We start from the raw sequence: 18,861 nt of genomic DNA, 5'->3' as shown, positions 1-18,861 counted from the left end.
CAACAGGGTAGCTACAGATGGTCTTGATTTATCATCAGTTAAATGTGCAGCCCAGATTAAAGGAAACATTTTAAAGGACTAATTAGTCAACCCTCACAAAAGTAAATTAAGGGCCTGTGTTGAAACAGCCAAAGGAAACTCTAATACAGCACTGTAGCAATAATGCTGGGAGTGTATTCAAATGGAAAAGCTTGGGCTGGAAATACTTGTTTAGAAAAAGAAGTACAACACTCCACCCTACTTCAAGTAATCCAAGCCATCTTACACACTCAAGGTCTGACCAAGCAAGACGTATTTTATTAAAACCTCTTTCAGCTTGAACTAGATCATATCCTTGGGAATAAACAAATTTTATTCAATGAACAAGTAGAAGGGATTCTTGATTACTACTAGAGCTCTTTTGTGTAGACTGCTTCTAGGTTAATGCAAAAAGCTCAGAAAAGGATATCAGATAAGGTAAAAGGCTTTATTATTCAGGACCAGCTCAAAGTCTGACGCTGACAGAGGCAGGAATAATTATTATCTCATTACATTTGACCTTTGGTACCCATTTGAAGTACTAGTTTTCCAAGTGGGACGTGTTACAGCCAGGAGACTCTCAGCACAGTTTCTGTCAGCCACATTTACCCCAATTTTACTCGGTAGAGCTGTTAGGAGATGTTCAAGGATACAAAGAATATAATCATCTACTTTAGTTATCCTACCCCCCACCCCCACTGGCTTTCAAAGCAAGAGATAGGTAGCATTATTAGCAGATATGGTCATAAATAACACCTTTCCATAACCTAACATTAAAAAATCAAACACTAATTATAAGTAGAGTTTCTAAATATTCAGTTAATTCTATGGAGTGCTTTGTTTCAAAAACAGCAATTCTGAGGCTTCTCTTTATTTTTCTCCTTGCATAAAACCACGGAGAAGCCATGTTTAATTCACATACGTAGTTCTGGTTGGTACAAGCTTAACTTACAGGAATCAAAGGAATTAAAATTTGTCATTAAGAACAGATTTTTAAATTTTGACAAAAATATGAATAAAATCTACATATTTCTTAAGGATATGGATAAAATGAACCAAGTGTCATGATTGTTAGGGGATCCCCTTCCAAGGACACAGTACACAGAAGTACAAAGAGCTTGTGTCTCCGAGGTTATAAAGGCGAAAAACAGAAAACAACAGTTCAAGATGATTGATATGTAATTGCTGATTAAAGGGAAGATGTTCAAAATATTTTGCATATTATTAACTTAGAATCAATCTAAACACCTTCTATATTAAATATTTAGAGATATTTCCATGACTTTTCAGCTCAGGGCTATACTAGAGGTTTTTTATGTATATGTTTTTTATGTATATGAAGAGAATCCAAAAATTCAAGTTAAAGCCAAAAATTGTTTTTTAGGTTCTGGATTTTCAGTTCAGAGCTATGTTCTTTTAATAAAAGTACCAGTAAGAAATCATTACTTTTTCTTAAATTGATGACTTGTATTTTTAAAAAATTACAGCCCCTAGAGAACTGAATTCAAGTTGAATTCAAACCCCAACTTTAATGTATGACTATTGATTTTATAAATATCTTTGTCTAGTAAATGGCAAAAATTATAACCTCTTAGAGACCATGATGTTGGATTGGTACCATAGTAAATCGCTTAGTAAAAATAGAAGGACCTTAAGTCTCATATGGGAGATATATTTGGGGGAAAAAAGACAAGTAAAGGTTTCTAGTGTTGTTCTCCTAGTTTCTCCAAAGAGCTGACATTTATCACTGCTCTTAAAAAAAAGATGATTTTAACTTAAGAGACTGTATTTTAACACTGAACACTGAATCAAGATAAATGTACTTATCTGAACATCACATTTTTACACATACTAAAAAAACAAAAAAACTCCCAAAAGTGTAGTGAAAAGATTATATAAATTTTAAATGAAATTATATTTGTTTGAGGCAGCACAGATCCAGAGGTCTCCAGCAGAAGACTTCTTCAGCAACCAGCCTTCACAGACAGGCCTCCTGCCAAGACCAGCAGATATTTTCCACTGTGCACCAGTCTCAGAGTAACAAGAGACAAGTCTTGCTTTTTGCCTCTATGAGGTGGGATGTCATTATTGTAGAGAAGAGGCATAATTTAAAAAGTAAAGACTACTCATTCAGAAAGTTACAGAGTGATAAACTTACTTTATGGAATTAAACACAGCATTCATCCCAAGGAAGCTGCATATAAGCTATGGTAGTAGAACCAGAGCAGGTAAACTTCAGAGTTGAAAGGATTTTCTCTGAAAATGAAAAAAACGGTAGCTTTCTTAAAGATTAGAGTTATAGAATCACTCTGTTGTATTTTTTGTCTTGTTTTAATGGGCCAAAGTTCAGTTAACTCACTCAGATTAGAATCTATAATTCTGTTGATTGTTCAGGACTGCAGTAGTCATCTTGGGATTTTCTATGGAAGTATGTACAGATTTTCCTCATGGAGCTGGGAGTAATAGTGACCTAGAAAAAGAAAGTTTAGATTTCAAGATAAAGTTCAGCTGTTAACTTCAGCAAGTTAGCACTAAAAGGTATTTTAAATTGCGATGCCTAGAAATTTAGTCAGTCAGCTTTCAGTCCCAAACATTTTGATGGCAATGTGTCTTTTGGCTGATTTGTACTGAATTTAATAAAAATTGAACAGACAGTATGCAAGGATGGAAGGGATAGATTTTTCACGTGAACAGAAAATATTTACCAGTTAAACCTCCTAGTAGGAACGAAAGGTTAAAATAACCCTTCTTCTTGAAACAAATGAGTAAATCACCCTCCCAAATTTACAAATGGGATAGCGATTCAAATGGCAGCCGGTACCCTCTTCTGAAAGAATCTACATTATCATCATGCACATAAAGCAGAAAATTCTTTTAAAGAAACTTTAGCTTCAAAGACTGAAATTATAAAACCAGAAATATATGGGACCAGGACACTCTTTTTAAAAGCCTTTAAAATTCACACATTAGTGAAAACAATTTTTCATTGAAATTATTTTTCTGCTAACACACAGCTGAGACCAGTTCCTCTGGTGAAAAAAAAATTTTTGGTTAGGGGCAAAAAACAGATACAGTGAAAATATAATTCCTATATTATAGCTGATTTTTTTTCCATGTTCTGTAGCAAGGTCTTGGTTGGAGCTTGTGTTTGAAATAATCTTTAAAATATTTCTAGTTTATTTTCCCTCTGATTATGGGATAGGCTTCATGATAGTAGGAGGGGGATATGAACACTTATTAAACTAGAACTGGCCTGAGGTTATCCAGTTTCTGCCTTTTAGATTCTTGGAGTGGATTTTAATCATTCTACCACCTTCTCCTTAACACAGAGCAAGAGCTACTATGAAGCACAGCAGAACCTTCCTTAACCCATCCCACCTTAACTTGCAAACTGATTACCTGAAGCTTTTTAGTTCTGACTGGTGCCCATACTCACCCAACGCTTATAGCTACTTCCTCCACCATTAGTAATGAGTCACTTCCTTTCCCAATTTCACAAACCTATTTTCTGCCAGCAGTACTTGTTTTTGAAATTATTTAACTTAAATTTATGCTAGTCAATGAAATGAGTCCTAAAAAGGTAAGTGAAACTAAGCTGAATGTTTTAAAAGTATAGGTAATAGGTGAATTGCCAAAAATACTGGTGTGAGCAAGATGACTGTAAAAAAGATTGGAGAAAATCATAAAAATCTGGAAGGATTCTTCATTTAAATTGCTTTGTAAGTATCTAAGTTTCACCGTATTTTAAATAATCAAACTGTAATTACAAACTGGAAATCTATTTATGGACGTTGGCAACTTGCCCACGAATGTCAGCTTTATCCATAAGAAGGGGAGGGAATCTATAAAAAGTGGTGGCTGGGGGAGTGGTGGAGAAAATAAAAAGGGGGCCTGGGGGTGGCGGTGGAGAAAATAAAAAGAAAAGGTGGGGGTGGGGTGGGGAGGGAATAATATCAAACAAAGTAGAGGGAAGATACCTTTGAATTGATATACTAGAGGATGATGAAGGCTTTGAGGAATCAAGCAAGAGGGCTGAGGGCTATGGAACTTGATAGGAGGTTTTTTTTTTTTTTAATTAATTAATTTATTTGAAAGAGAGGGAGAGAGTGAGAGCGCCCACCCTCCAGGCGAGTGGGGGAGGGAGGGTAGGGGCAGAGGGAGAGAAGTAGACTCCCTGCTCAGCTGGGAGCCAGGAGGGTTGGATTTCACAACCCTGGGATCAAGACGTGAGCCGCAATCAAGAGTCAGAAGCTTAATGGACTGAGCCACTCAGGCACCCCTGGACCTTGACAGAAGGCATTTAATGGGAATAAATAGGGCTGCTAGATAATAAAATACAGCAATATCCAGTTACATTTGAATTTCAAACAAATAACTTTTTGGTATAAGGAATTTTTAGTATAAATATGTCCCATGCAATATTTGTCCTGAATTTTTATGTGCTAAATTTGGCAACTCTAGGTATAAATAGATTTACTAAAAAAAAAGAAAGCATCCTGACTCCTGAGAAGGGATTTGTGTCTGACCTCTTCAAATTAGGGAACGTATCCTCTCACTGGCCCCATTTGAGTTAGGAAATGCATCTTCCCACCACTGCCAACTTACCGGGCCTGGAGAAGTCTTTCCGCTCTGTCTCCTGGAATTGGGGGTCTGGGAGGATGGACTTCGCGGAGATGAATTCTCAGCCTTCCGTTTGGCTGCCATGGCCAATAACCAGTTTTTATTCTCTGGGGAGCTATTCTCTTTGCCTACAACCTCAGATCCTTCTCCACAAGATCCCAAAGGAAGAGGTAGTGTCCCACAGCTTTCTGAAGCATAAGGACTGGCAGGAGAAGGAGGCTCTGAGATACTCATACTAGCTCCTTCTATCTTGCTTGGTTTGGTAGGGCCTAGAGAGTCCTTACCAAGGTCCTCCTGGTTACCAGCAAGGCAGCACAGATCCAAATGAAGCTTTTCAACTGGGTCATCAAGCTCAGTCACACAGTTGCAACTCTTCACACACTTCTGTTTCACACTCTCCAGACAACTTGAGTCTAGCCTCCTCTTTACTCGATTTCTAGACTCTGAGCAAGCCACTGCTTGGGATGATTTCAAACTCACAGGAATGAGGGCTTTTCTTGGAGATGTGATCTTGGTCTCAGAAGCAGGTGGAGTGATAGGTGGTGATGAGGATGGTGTTCGGGTCATCCAGTTTCTAATGGACATCTTGAAAGATGAGGGTGGCTTGGGAGAGCCAGAGGAGACAGAGCCTCTTCTGCTGATGGGAGACCGGGCTTTGGCAGGAGGGGTTTTAATAGAGAATGTGGGAGTATTTGAAGGAAGAGGGAGGTCTCCTGCACAGCTTGGAGCACAAGCTGCTGATGATGGGGAGGAAATGGATGGACTGCTCTTTACTCTGGGCGCTTTGGCAGGAGTACTCTGGCTACTTGTTACTGTCACTGGGAAAAAAAAAAAAAAAGAGGGTCACAAAAATCAGAAGAGAAAGTCATAGAAAATTCCTGAATTCTCATCAAGGAAAATTATAGCTAACTTACTCATATAGAAATGGGTTTCCCAGTGAGTAGGTTACACAGATCATTGGATTGTTAACACACCCTTGGAACATTTTCCTTCCCCTTTCCTAACTGCCAGCCTCCCAACCACTGTTGTAAAACATATACTTTTAAATCTAGAAAATACAGAAAAATTTAAAAAAAAATTCAAAGTATTCAGGTAAACAACTTTTAGCATTTTTCTATACTTGTGCCTGTAATATATACATTATACACTTCAAATTTTTCTATACAAAAACAAGACCATAATGTATATACTATTTAGTAACCTGCTTCTTAGCATATCATGACTATTTCTCACATTAATATAGATTTATATTATCATTTTTAATAGCTACCAAGTATTCTAAGGTAACAGTTAGACATCAGGTTGTTAATATTTTGTTTTCATAAGTAAAGTTGCCATTAGGATTGCCATATATACTTTTCAGCAATGCTAGGGCAGAGAGGCGCTGCACAATGGCTCCCAAACAGAAGTGTCCTGGTCTAAAATTTGGCACATTCATTTACTATTGACTTGAACACAACCCTTTACCTCCTCTACTTCAGTTTCCCTATCTGTTAAATGGAGAGCTTTTAATCTCCACAAGAAATAACCCCATCAATTACTTGTTAAGGTTATTAGGCCTCACTTGGTTTTCCACCTTAATTTACAAATGGCTACAAGCCAAAGAATGCCAAAGAACATTTTAGAAACGAAATGCTTGCTTGCTCTTAGTAAAACAAATCAAACAGTGGATAGAACTCTTCTCTATGTGTCCTGTCTCTTGTTTACAAGCAATGACAAGTACTTTAGGCAAATTCTTATAAACTTTATGCTTCTTCCCCCTTGGGCCCCACCACAGACAGCTCTGTATTTTCTTACTTTCCTTCTGAGCTTTGTAGATTTCTGAAACAGTGTTCCTATCTCCAATAACAAGTAAAGGCCATCAGTTTATTTTCTAAGTCACAAACTCTTTGAATTATCACTCTGATATTTAATTCAGTTTAATTACTGAATTGCATTTATATGCATTTGAATTTAAAATGAGCTGACATAAAAATACAATCTCTCTTTTAACTAGAATACAGATTTACAAGCATTAATTTCAGGCATTTAGTTACCCTTTATGTTCTACCCTGTGCTTTTTACTAATCAAGCAGTTTTGCCTTGCAACAAAGAAATTCTACAAACTGACTTTTGCCTAAACTTTTCCCATCAACCATATGTTTAGAAATGGCCAAAGTGATACTGCTCCTTCAATGCATCATTACTGGAAACCCCCATTTTTGTCATAACACGCTATACAAGGGAAATTAGTGACAGGGACCTGTCCCTGAAGCATCTGGTCATAGTTCTCATACTCATGTTCCAGAGCTTGATTTGTTATTATTTCAGGAGGACAGAAACTTTTCATTTGTTTCACTGCTCAGTGCAGGTCAACAGTCACTACATAACCCCTGTAGTCTTTAGTTCCATTAAAGTGGGCTGAAGGGTATGGTTAAGGCAGAAAGTCCTAAAATAGTATGGGTCTTACAACATGCAGATTCGAAGACAGGATTAGGGGAGAAGGAAAAACTGGGCCAGGGGCAGCTGGGCTTGGGCCACACAGATATCTAAGTTTCTGGAGTGTTTACTAAAGGTCAGCGGGGGATCTGATGTGGTAGAAAGCTAGGGCATTTCTCTTCCTTTAGGATGTTAAAATGAAAGAAGGAGGGGACCATGGGGGTTCAAAGAGTAGATTTTAACTTGGAAGGCTAACAAAACTCTAGGCCAAATTTAAATCTTTTTTTAAAAATAGTAATTAGATTATTAAGATAATAAAGTTCATGATAAAAGAAGAACCAAACAGTTAAAGAGGGGAATAAGGTGAAAAGTAAAAAGTCCTCTTTTTAATCTTCTCATTTTACTCATGTTCTTGTGCAACTCACAATTTTCTATATGCCTGTTAGTACACACAAGGCATATCATACTTTAAAAACACACATACACCACATACTCCCCCACATACATTCTGCAGTTTGCTCTTTTCTCTTAAAAGTGTTATCTTTTTCTCTATATCTCTACAAGTACATTAGATGTACTGCATTCTTTTTAACAGCTATACAGTATGCCATTATACTGATCTATCGATTTAATATGACGTGCCCATTTAGCACATCATCTACTGAATTTCCACTGACCCTAAGCACTGCACGAGATCTGATGACACGGTAGCATAGACTGCTTTACTATCCTAAAAGCTTCCTGAAAGTCAGTTCCTTTGAGGAATTATAGAGAGCTTACTAATAACTGGTCACTTTGCAGCTCCTTTCTGTATAGGGTTTGCCATCTGGCCTCACCCCACCTTTTCAGTCATATCATGTACTCTGCTACTTTAGGATCCTGTTACAGGAGACTACTCATTGCTTCCTGAACAAGCTGCACAATGTCACATCTCTGTCTTTGTTCATGTGGCTTTCTTGCCAAGTCTGTCCCTTCTTGGCCAGGCAAAAATTCTCATGTTTCAGGCTCTGATGACATCGTTAACTTCATTGTTACACAATTCACAAACTTCTTTTCATTGTGAAGAATTCACAAACTTCTTTCCTCCTCTCCCAGAGTAAGTAGGTTCTTTTGTTTATATAGCTAGGAGCAATGTTAATAATGTACCACAGCTTTTGTATCTGCCTCCTGGACTAGACTGTGAGCACCTAGGGGAAGGTGATGATGATTTACTCATTTTTAAGTCTAGTGCCCCTATAGCAACTCAGCAAGGAATTATTAAGCAATTTTTGTTAAATGTCATTACTGCTGAGAGAGGACGGGGAGGTTCCAGGCATCAAAAAACAGACTCTAAGTATTCTGCTGACTGGTGAGACTATAGCAAGCACATGAGATAAAACAGGTAAGGTTTCTTTCCTTTAATATAAAGACAATCATCTTTGTCATTCAATAATGCCTAAACCAGATGTTCTCAATCCTGGCTACATAACAGAATTACTTGGAACTTTATAAACATACAGGTACTTGGTCCCCACCCCAGACCTATCTGGGGATACACAAACTTTTAAAAAGCTCCACCACTGGTTATGATGCACAGCTGGGGTTAAGAACCATTCACCTCGACAGTGCTGAAGATTGTTGGCCGAAACAGTGAAACACCAGGAAGTGACAGAGCAGGTGCTGGCTGGGAAAAGTAGGGCAGAGGGAAAAGTGGCCGTGCCTTGAGTTTAAAGCCTTCTGGCTGCTGTGTTAAAAGGGCCAGAAGAGAATATATGAAGCCCAGGATAGCAGTGAAGCTTGGGGTGACAATTAGAAGTTGGGAAAGCAGAGGACCATAATTTTCAAAACGGAAGTGTCATTAGCAGCAGCCGATCTGTTGCTGAAAGCTGGGCTATAGGGTTGAATAGCCAATGTGCCAGCCCTTGGCATTCATGTGGGGTTGCTGCTCTGTAGTGCTCTTCAGAGGAACTCTAGCAGCATCCAGAAATGGAGAAATCTAGGCATAACTCTTGGTCAGGTTTTTTCTCTTTTTTTAAAATATTTTATTTACTTATTAGAGAGAGAGAAAGCACAAACAGGGGAAGTGGTAGAGGGAGAGGGAGAAGCAGGCTGGAGCCCAGTACCCTGGGATCATGACCTGAGCCGAAGGCAGACAACCAACTGAGCCACTCAGGTGCCCCTCTTGGTCAGGTCTTAACTCCAATTTTGCTTTCCTGTGTTGAGTTCTAAAGGAGGCAGTACTGCAGAGTGCTTGCAAGCATGTGCTCTGAACCCAGGCTGCAAGTGTTTAAACTCTGGTTCTACTACAACTTCAAGGCTGTGTGATCTGAGGCAAGTCTTTCCTTGAGCTTCAGTTTTGGTTGTTTGGGGAACTAAATAAGATAATCCATGTGGGTCCCTAGAATGATTGTGCTAATACTCAATAATGGCTAAACGTTGTTGTTGTTATTATTCTGGTCCAAACTTAGTCAACATATGTAACTTTTTTTGTGACTTGGTTTCCAAAACTAAGAATAATTAATGACACACTAAAAATACTTAAACAACTCACTTTTCATTAATACTCTTAAAATGGTTACTGCAATTAACACAGAAATGCCACCTCTGGGAATCTATTTTAATGGGATGAAGGAACCCTTAATTCAGAAAAAAATTTTCACAAAATATTGGAAACAAAATGTCCAACTATGATAGAATAGCTAGATAAACTATGGAACATTTACTCAGTGGACTATTTTAAATATTTTGCTAAAAAGATAACAGAAAGTGCTTAGGACATCATGTTCAGTGAAAACATCCCCAAGAAATCCAAATGTATTTACAGTGTAAACATGATTCTGTTGATAAGAATCTCTTTGTGGAAAAGGAGGAAAATCTCAAAAAATAAGTTAAAATGTTAATTAAAATTGTGAGTGGTGGAAACACTGATGGCTTTTTCCTCATATGATTCTTCGCTTTTTCATTTTCCAAAATTAGGGAGAGATAAGTAAATATAAAGACAAGGCAGCAAATAGACATCCATGTTCATGGATCACAAGACTTAACATATCATTAAGATGGCAATATTACCCAAACTGAGCTATAGATTTGATGCAGTCCATATCAAAATCCTGGAGGACTATTTTGCAGAAATTGACAAGTTGGTTCTAAAATTCGTATAGAAATATAAGAGGACAAGCATAGTCATAATAACTTTGAAAAAGAAGAAAATTGGGGGACTCAGACTTTCCGATTTCCAAACCTGCTACAAAGCTACAATAATCAAGGCAATGTGCTATCAGCATAAGGATAGACATATACATCAATGGAACAGAAATGAGAATCTAAAAATAAACCCTTACATTTATGGTCAATTAAGTTTTGGCAAGGGTGTGAAAACAATTTAATGGAGTAAAGAATAGTCTCTTTTAAAAATGATACCGAGAGGGGCACCTGGGTGGCTCAGTCAGTTAAGCATCTGCCTTCGGCTCAGGTCATGATCCCTGAGTCCTGGGATCGAGTCCCACATCTGGCTCCCTGCTCAGCGGGAAGCCTGCTTCTCCCTCTCCCACTCCCCCTGCTTGTGTTCCTGCTCTCACTCTCTCTCTCTGTCAAATAAATAAAATATTTAAAAAAATAAAAAATAAAAATGATACCGAGAAAGCTGGATATCCATGTATAAAAGACTGAATTTGGATCCTTACCTCACATCATACACAAAAATAAACACACAATGGACCAGAGAGCCTTAAAACTAAAACTCCTAGAATAAAACATAGGAGTAAATCTTTGTGACCTTGAGTTAAGCAATGGTTTCATTAGATACAACATCAAAAGCACAAATGACAAAGGAAAAAACAGATAAATTGGATTTCAACTAAATTAGAAAATTTTATATCAAACAACACCATTAAGCAAGTAAAAAGACAACCTATAGAATAAGAGAAGATATTTTCAAATCATTGTATGACAAGGGGCTTATATCCAGAGTATATAAAGAACACTTATAACTCAACATTACTCCAAAGAAAATATACAAATGGCAAATAAGCACATGAAAAAATACTTTACATCATTAGCCATTAGGGAAATTCAAATTTAAACCACAATGGGATACCCCTTTGCATTCACTAGAAGGGCTATATTAAGAAGACAAACAATAAGAAGTGCTAATAAGGATACAGAGAAATTGGAACCCTAATTTTGGATGCTGAAAAAATTCTAGAATTAGATTGTGTTGATGACTGCCTAACTCTGACCATCCTAAAGACCCTGCACTGTATACTTTAAATGGGTGGACTTGTGATATGTGAATATACCTTGACAAGGCTCTAAAAAAAAGCCTCAAGGGGAAAAAAAGTAGAGGAAATAAAAAGTATGTAACTCCTTTCTGAATAGAAAAAAATAATAATACTCTTGATCAAACCAAAATTATGATCCTATATTGGGAAGATAGGGGAATGCGGAGCATGCAGAGGTTTGGTAGTGGTGGAGGCACAGAGAGCTAAATCCTCATCTCACATAATAAGAAGTCAACAGATAATGTTGAAAACTGCAACAAAATAAAACAAAACCCTAAAGAAATAGAAATGCACAAATATTATTTAGAGATATAGACATACACATCAAAGAATCAGCTAAAAGATTTGACAGTGGCTACCCCTGAAAAAGGGGAACTGTGGGGCAGGGTGTCTGGGGACTGCTTTTTATCTTATTCACTGCTGTAGAACTATTTGACTTGTTAAACTATGATACTAATAAAAAAATTTTTTTTTAAAGAGAGGAAAAACCAAAAACCAAAAATAAAGGCATCAAAGGTTTTACTGAAGTAGACTTAGAACAAAAGACCCCTCTGGAGTCCAGTTCTGCTTATAACAACTTGTAAGAGATTAATAAATAAGTCACTAGAAAAATGAGCATATAATTGGTCTCACCTTCAACTCCCCATTACCTTAGGCCTTGATGGTTAATGTAAAATGAATCTTTAAGTTTGAATTTCAAGCTTAGTACTATTTTTCTGTTGATAACATCAGAATCCCCTCTGGCTGGCTCAGTGCTTGGAAGACTTTTGCTCTTGGTGCATTGTCCCACTCTTCAACACTGTCTCTCAATTCACGGTTATTACAAAATCCACATTCATGATCTTTCCAATACCTTGCTTGCTCTGTCTCTTGGCCTCCTTCTAATAGCCTTGTCCTTTCACTCACTCAAGCCCCTTATTCCTTGACTTTATTACTACCAACCTGCAAATCCTCCATTTTCCCAATTTCACTCACCACCTGTTTTCCAGCTCACTTTTGTGAGCAATTCCAAATTCCAATTCCAAAAACCCTTCATCCTCAGGGGATCTCAATTCATCATCTTCCCACTTCGATACTATCCCCCGAGTGCCACTATATCCTCACTTCTCTCTTCACCCAGTTTCAATCCCGTAGTCAGTCATTATAGTCATCCTCTCATATCTACCCTCAACTTCCTTGTCCCCCCCCTCACTTCACACTTGTGGATTTAAACCACATCCCTGGTTAAATGCAACTCCCCACCTACAGTGTAACTGTACCTAGGCAGCAGACACACAACCATGCTGACTGCTCACTTTTAATTCATGGCTACTAGCCTCAAGTTGACCCACAGCCCAACAACCATATTTCCTCAGTCCATTTACTCTTCTTTTCTCTGCATGATTCATGTCACACTTTCTTATCTCTCCTCGGATCTCACCCACCTCCTCCCTTATCCTTATTTTCACTTGATGATCTCGATTCCTATCTCAGCTAAGAAAAGAGAAGTTATCAACTTCCACAGGTTCTGACCATCCCATCTATCCACCTACCTTCACTGTGCTTATATATTCTATGTTTTCTCTAATTACTACGGATGGACTTTCCACACCCCTGGCAAAGGCCTACCCTTTTACTTGTAAATTTGATATCACCCCCTCACACTTGAGAACATTCCTCTAGCAAATTTCCCTGCATCAAGTTTCCCCCTCTCCATAGGATCCTTCCAGTCACATACAAAATGCTATATTCCTATTAAAACAAAACAAAAACAAATTTTGACACTGCTTCTTCCTTCAGCTACCACTTCATTTCTCTCCTTTTCTTTCTAGCAAAAACTCCTTGAAGGAACCCTCTATACTTATAGGCTCCGAGTTCTCTTCTCTGATCCTCCTTAACACCCATCAGACACTGACACTCTGCCAACTGCTCTCATTAAAGTCACCAAATAATCCCCATATTGCCAAATCCAAAGGCCAATTTTTACATGGAATGCTAAAAACATTGACCAAATTCATCCCCCTCTCCATTTATTTACTTGGCTTCCAGGATACAATACTCTCCTGATTTTTCTCTATCTCTGGTTGTGTCTGTTCCTTCACCCCTCCAATCTCTAAACACTGGGGTGTTCCAAGGGTCAGAGCCTAGACCTATCCTCTTTTCTTAACGATAGCTTCCTTCACCTATATGATGAATCCCAAATTTACAGCTCTAGCCTCGAACTGCAGAATTAAACATCTAACCCCCTCTCTGACCTCTTCATTTGAATGTCTAATAATTGTATCAAACAACATATCCAAATGGAACTTTGGCTATTCCCTCCCAAACCTGTTTCGTCTGCAATGATTCCTATCGAGGTTAATAGCAATTCCATTCTCCTAGCTTCTCAAGTCCTAAACTCTGAAGTGATCCTTGATAACTCTCCCTTACATCCCATATCTGATTCCACACTATATTTACAATATATCCAGAACTTGAAGACTTCTTACCATATCTTTTGCTACCCCTCTGTCCAAGTCACCATCATTGCTTCCTGCATTATTTCAAAGGACTTCACAATTAGTTTCCAGCTTTTACACTGGTACCTTTATAATTTGTTTTCAACACGGGAGTAAAAATGATCAAGCTAGGAAAAGTCAGCTCATGATACTCCTGTATTTAAAACCCTGCAATAGCTTTTATCTGTCAGAATAAAAGCCCAAATCATATAAGAACCTCATTTTCCATTACTATTCCCCTCCCTCTCCTTAGCTTGCTCCAGTCACAGGGGCTATAGCCACATTAGCCTCCTCGAGGAACAAAAAATGTCAGGCCTACTCCTGCTTCAGGGCTTCTGTGCTTGCTGTTTTATCTGCCTGGAATGTTCTTCAAAATGTGCACATGGCTCACTATTTCACTTCTCTTACTCAAATGTCATCTAAACATTGAGGCCTCCCTGGGCACCTAATTTTCCAGTATTCCTTTTTTTCTGAAGTATTTATTATTAGCTGACATAGTACATATTTTACTTTAACTTGTTTCTTTGCCTCTCATACTAATCTGTAAGCTTCATTTACATCCTTGGGATTTTTGATTCTTTTGTTCACTGCTAAAAGTCCAGCAACTCAGAACAATGCCTAGCACATCGCAGGTGTTTGATACTTTGAAAGTAAATCCACCACTGTATTCCAGTGCCTCGTGTAGATGATAAACCTAGTAGTGCTCAGAAAATATTTATTGAAAAGAATGAATGTCAAAAAGATGGTGCTTTCCTTTAAAAATATACCAAACAAGATCAAATTTAGCTTATCACTCTGTATTGTAGAATGAAACCAATCAAACCATAAACAATGTAGAAAAATGCATGGGATCCTTACCTAGGTCAGCTCTCGCTTCTTTTTTCTTCTGAGAAGCCCAACCCACTATGGAGAGTTTATCTCCTCCTGATTTCTCCTCTAAGCCTCTATTCAACCGCCAGATTTTCAGTGTATTGTCATCAGAGCAGGTAGCAATCTAATGAGAATCAGGAAGGGAGTTAAGAAGTTTCAGTCAAAGATTTACAACAAAGTAAAAAGTAGATCTTAAGGACTTATGACTAGAGAATTAATCCATCTAATATACCAGGATGTAGAAAATGATCATATACTTCATCCCCTGCTTTCAGGAATCACTCCAAATTTCCAAAGAACTCTTGCTTCTTTATAATTCTGATGGTATGTCTTTCGTTACCAGTCATGTCTTACCTGACCTAAAGCCCTACTATAAATTCAGGTTCAAAAACCTGGGCAAGTCATCATCTTCATCACCTTCTATATAACTATGAAATAAATAATTATGACACCTTTTTTATTTCCTCTCTTAAATGATAAACCAGTGTATGCCACCAACATTCAATTTCTACCACTTTCTTCTGAATTCTACATGTTCTGGCTTACTGCTGAAATAATGGGATCATTTCCAAGATCAGGCTTAGTCGGTGACTCTAGTAGGCTGTGACAAGTAGAATGAAACCATTCCTTTGAGATTCTTTTTCAGATAGGTAAAGGAGTAATCTGGGAAAACAACAAGTTCACTAGGCTGAAAGAAGTTAAAAATAACCTTTGCCCCTTTAAAAATATCTGACCATTCCCGATCTTGGTCCCAAGCCTTTTATGGCAGAGAAAGTCCAGCTTGAAGAGCTTGTGGCAAATGGCCACTGGTACCAGAGCTGTTCCCCAACATTTGTTTATATAATTTCTCTATTTCAGTCATGAAGAGAGAGAAAAAAAAGAACACACGTTCTTCTTAAATCTTGGCCCCCAGAGACTGGCAGCTTTTTCCTTTCCTTACTGGGAGGCCAAAAGAAGACACACATATTTAACTGCTCTACAAGAAATGCCTGGAATCCCCAGTTACTCTATGGTCTATTAACAAGAATTATTTCCAGAGCACCTACTGTGAGTCTGACAATTTACATATTTTATGTTGTTTAATTCTTACAATGTAAAAAGCCTTGAACTCAAATAACCTCATCTACAAAATAAGAATAAAGTTATTTGCCCAAGGTCACCACAATTAAGTGGTAGAGCTAGAACTGAAATCTAAATTTTTCCAATTTCAAAGGCTAGATTTTAAAAGCATATTTTAGGGGTGCCTGGGTGGCTCAGATGGTTAAGCCTTTGGCTCAGGTCATGATCCCAGGGTCCTGGGATCGAGCCCTGCATCAGGCTCCCTGCTAAGCAGGGAGCCTGCTTCTCCCCCTCCCTCTGGTTCTCCCCCTGCTCATGTTCTCTCTCTCTCTCTCTGTATCTGTGTCTTGAATGAATAAATAAAAAAATCTTTAAAAAAAATTAAAAAATAAAACCATATTTTACCTTCTTAACTCTAGGCTGGGAACAAAGTTATTAAAACAAACAAACAAAAACTTTTAAAGTAGTGGTCATTAGATTAGTATAGGTAAACAGCCCTGTCATTACCTCTGAGTCTTTTCTGTGCTTATAGTTAAGGGCAATATATGATAGTTGAAAAAAGAGAACACAAATAACTGAGTAATTAAAAAACTCTCTTAGTTCTCCAAAGATACAAAACTCCATGTTAAAAGCAGATATTTCACTGGAAGTTACATGGAATCTCAGAAGAAAAATGTCATTAGGATTTAATTATTGGTGATTAAAGCAATGAGTTAAAAAAAAAAGAGTCTATCATAAGGCTGACCACAGAAATGGTTATACAGATATAGAAATAAAAAGAAATCCACAGCAGTACTGGAAAGCTAGCAGGGATGCCATGAGTAGACCAGACCATAAGAAGTTTCTGGAAGATAAAAAACAGATGGGAACAAAACCTCAAAATGTCATAAATGAAAGGGGAGATAACCACAGAAGTGATATTTCTTGTAAACCCCAAATAACCCAAAGACTAGAGGCAGTAGGGACTGGGAGAATTAGTGGAACTTGGGCCACTATTGTATGAAATCCCTACATATTCACAAAGTTTATGTTTCTGGCCTTTTTACATTTCAGGTATTTTGTTTGTTTGTCTTTAAGTATTATTGTAAAAAAATTTTTTTTAAGTGAGAAATGTCTAAAACATTTTGGAGCCACTTACATAGTGTAGCCATAGATAACCTAACACATTACGACTTCACAGTAAGCACAGTTTAGGCATGTGAAAACTAAATTGGACTGTGAAGGACAGTCAAGATGTTACATGTAAAATACCACATTGATAATACGTAGAAAGTTAATAAAAACTAGTTTTCCACCTTAGATTTTCTTTTTACCTTAGATTTTCAGATGAAATTTAATTACATTAAAAACTTAATTCTAGGGCGCCTGGGTGGCTCAGTTGGTTAATCAACTGCCTTCGGCTCAGGTCATGATCCTGGAGTCCCGGGATCGAGTCCTGCATCGGGCTCCCTGCTTGGCAGGGAGTCTGCTTCTCCCTCTGACCCTCCCCCGTCTCATGCTCTCTCTCAAATAAATAAATAAAATCTTTAAAAAAAAAACAACTTAATTCTATGTTTAGGAAAGAAATTACTCTAGGGAATCAAGAAATCCATTCTTATCTTGCCATTTGCAATGACGTGGATGGAACTAGAGGGTATTATGCTAAGTGAAATAAGTCAATCAGAGAAAGACAATTATCATATGATCTTACTTATACATGGAATTTAGGAAACAAAACAGAGGATCATAGGGGAAGAGAGGAAAAAATAAAACAAGATGAAATCAGAGAGGGAGACAAACCATAAGGGACTCTTAATCACAGGAAACAAACTGAGGGTTGCTGGAGGGGAAGGGATGGGAGATGGGGTAACTAGGTGATGGACATTAAGGAGGGCAGGTGATGTAATGAGCACTGGGTATTATATGAGACTGATGAGTCATTGATCTCTACCTCTGAAACCAATAATATATGTTAATTAACTGAGTTTAAATTTAAAAAAATCCATTTTTATTCCTATTGGTAGAGAAAAGTAGAATATGTATGGTTTATGCTGACATAGATCCTGGATGGCCTCTAGATCTTTCAATCTCTAAGCATAAAAGTGTGTAACTCTCAAACTAACCTTGGGAAAATCTACAAATCTGTGATCTACTTTTTAAACCAATGACAGAGATTTATTTACAAACCTTTGTGAAGTCTGACGGACACCAGCACACAGATGTGACCTCTTGAGAGTGACCCTGGAGCACAGTAGGAGGATGCCAGGGTGTGGAGACCTATCACACCATCAAAAAAGAAAAAACAAGTCAGCAGAGCAGTATTAGGTCTTCCAGATAGAGCCTTTGAACCTCTCCATATTTGTGTCTTACAGAGTTTCAGGGTTGTTACCAAAGTTCTCTCTAGGTATGCCTAGTTATAGCTCAGAAAAGAGTCCCAATGGGCAATAAAAGTATTTCTGTCATTGATCTGAGAAAACATAATGAAAAGAGCCAAAATAAGTAAATAATATGAACTTAAATACCAGGACAGGTCTTATTTCAATTCAAGACTACCTAGCTATATATATTTTGACTAAAATTCAAGAATGACATTGTTCCTCACCTCTTAGCTGGTAAACTTTCTATAAGGATAGGGTTCAGCTGCTAGGTAGTATGAACTTCAAGTGGAGTCCTGTTTTTACATAGCCTAGACATTTTCAGATCTTCTCTAATCAGCTATCTTCAGGAACACTACATTATATAAGTGCTGAAGGCATCTCAGACATACTACCAGTTCTCCTCTGACAAGAGGACAGTCTTTCACCCAAAAGACTCACTGATTTTTACCAAAGTCCCTAAAATTATACCCCTTCATTTTGAAGGAATATAAACTATATACTTTTATATGGCACTTCCACATGGCACTTTTTTTGGGGGAAAAAAAAAATCCCCTAAAATTTCATTTTGGTAAATTTGCTTAAAGAAATCTTGAATTTTCAGTTAAGTACTGCCACATCTTAATGAATCAAGAAGGGTCAGATTGTGCAGTACTATACACGTGACAAAGGATCAGATTTCCTCCCTCACTGGATGCTACTAGTGATATGCATTTGACAGTTGACTCATTCAAGAGTTGTCAATCCCTTTCAGAGGCCATGGGAATTAATCAGCACATTATGGCA

At 37.7% G+C, this 18,861-nt stretch overlaps 1 protein-coding gene across 2 annotated transcripts in view; it reads right to left on the bottom strand.

Annotated features, from left to right (window-relative positions):
• Positions 1–377: 377 nt before the first annotated feature.
• DTL (denticleless E3 ubiquitin protein ligase adapter) overlaps positions 378–18,861 on the bottom strand; it is a 41,319-nt gene continuing 22,835 nt past the window's right edge. Inside the window, exons 12-17 of one of the 2 annotated variants that reach the window (XR_003612633.1) lie at positions 17,888–17,977; positions 14,651–14,786; positions 4,624–5,456; positions 2,378–2,488; positions 2,177–2,274; positions 378–647 (exon numbers count right to left, since the gene is read on the bottom strand). Coding sequence is in view for 1 of the 2 variants with exons in the window: in XM_028125739.1 (XP_027981540.1) it covers positions 2,390–2,488; positions 4,624–5,456; positions 14,651–14,786; positions 17,888–17,977 (1,158 nt within the window). In the remaining variant the exon portion in view is untranslated. Of the gene's footprint in view, positions 2,275–2,377; positions 2,489–4,623; positions 5,457–14,650; positions 14,787–17,887; positions 17,978–18,861 lie in introns of both variants that reach the window. The other variant, XM_028125739.1, reaches the window with a different exon arrangement.

The sequence above is a fragment of the Eumetopias jubatus genome, unplaced genomic scaffold (genome assembly GCF_037043125.1).
Source record: "Eumetopias jubatus isolate StellerSeaLion01/CBP00866 unplaced genomic scaffold, mEumJub1_p1.0 scaffold_12, whole genome shotgun sequence".
NCBI classification, from domain to species: Eukaryota; Metazoa; Chordata; class Mammalia; order Carnivora; family Otariidae; genus Eumetopias; species Eumetopias jubatus.
Note: the sequence above shows the minus strand (reverse complement) of the source record. Positions and strands in the feature narration are given on the sequence as shown.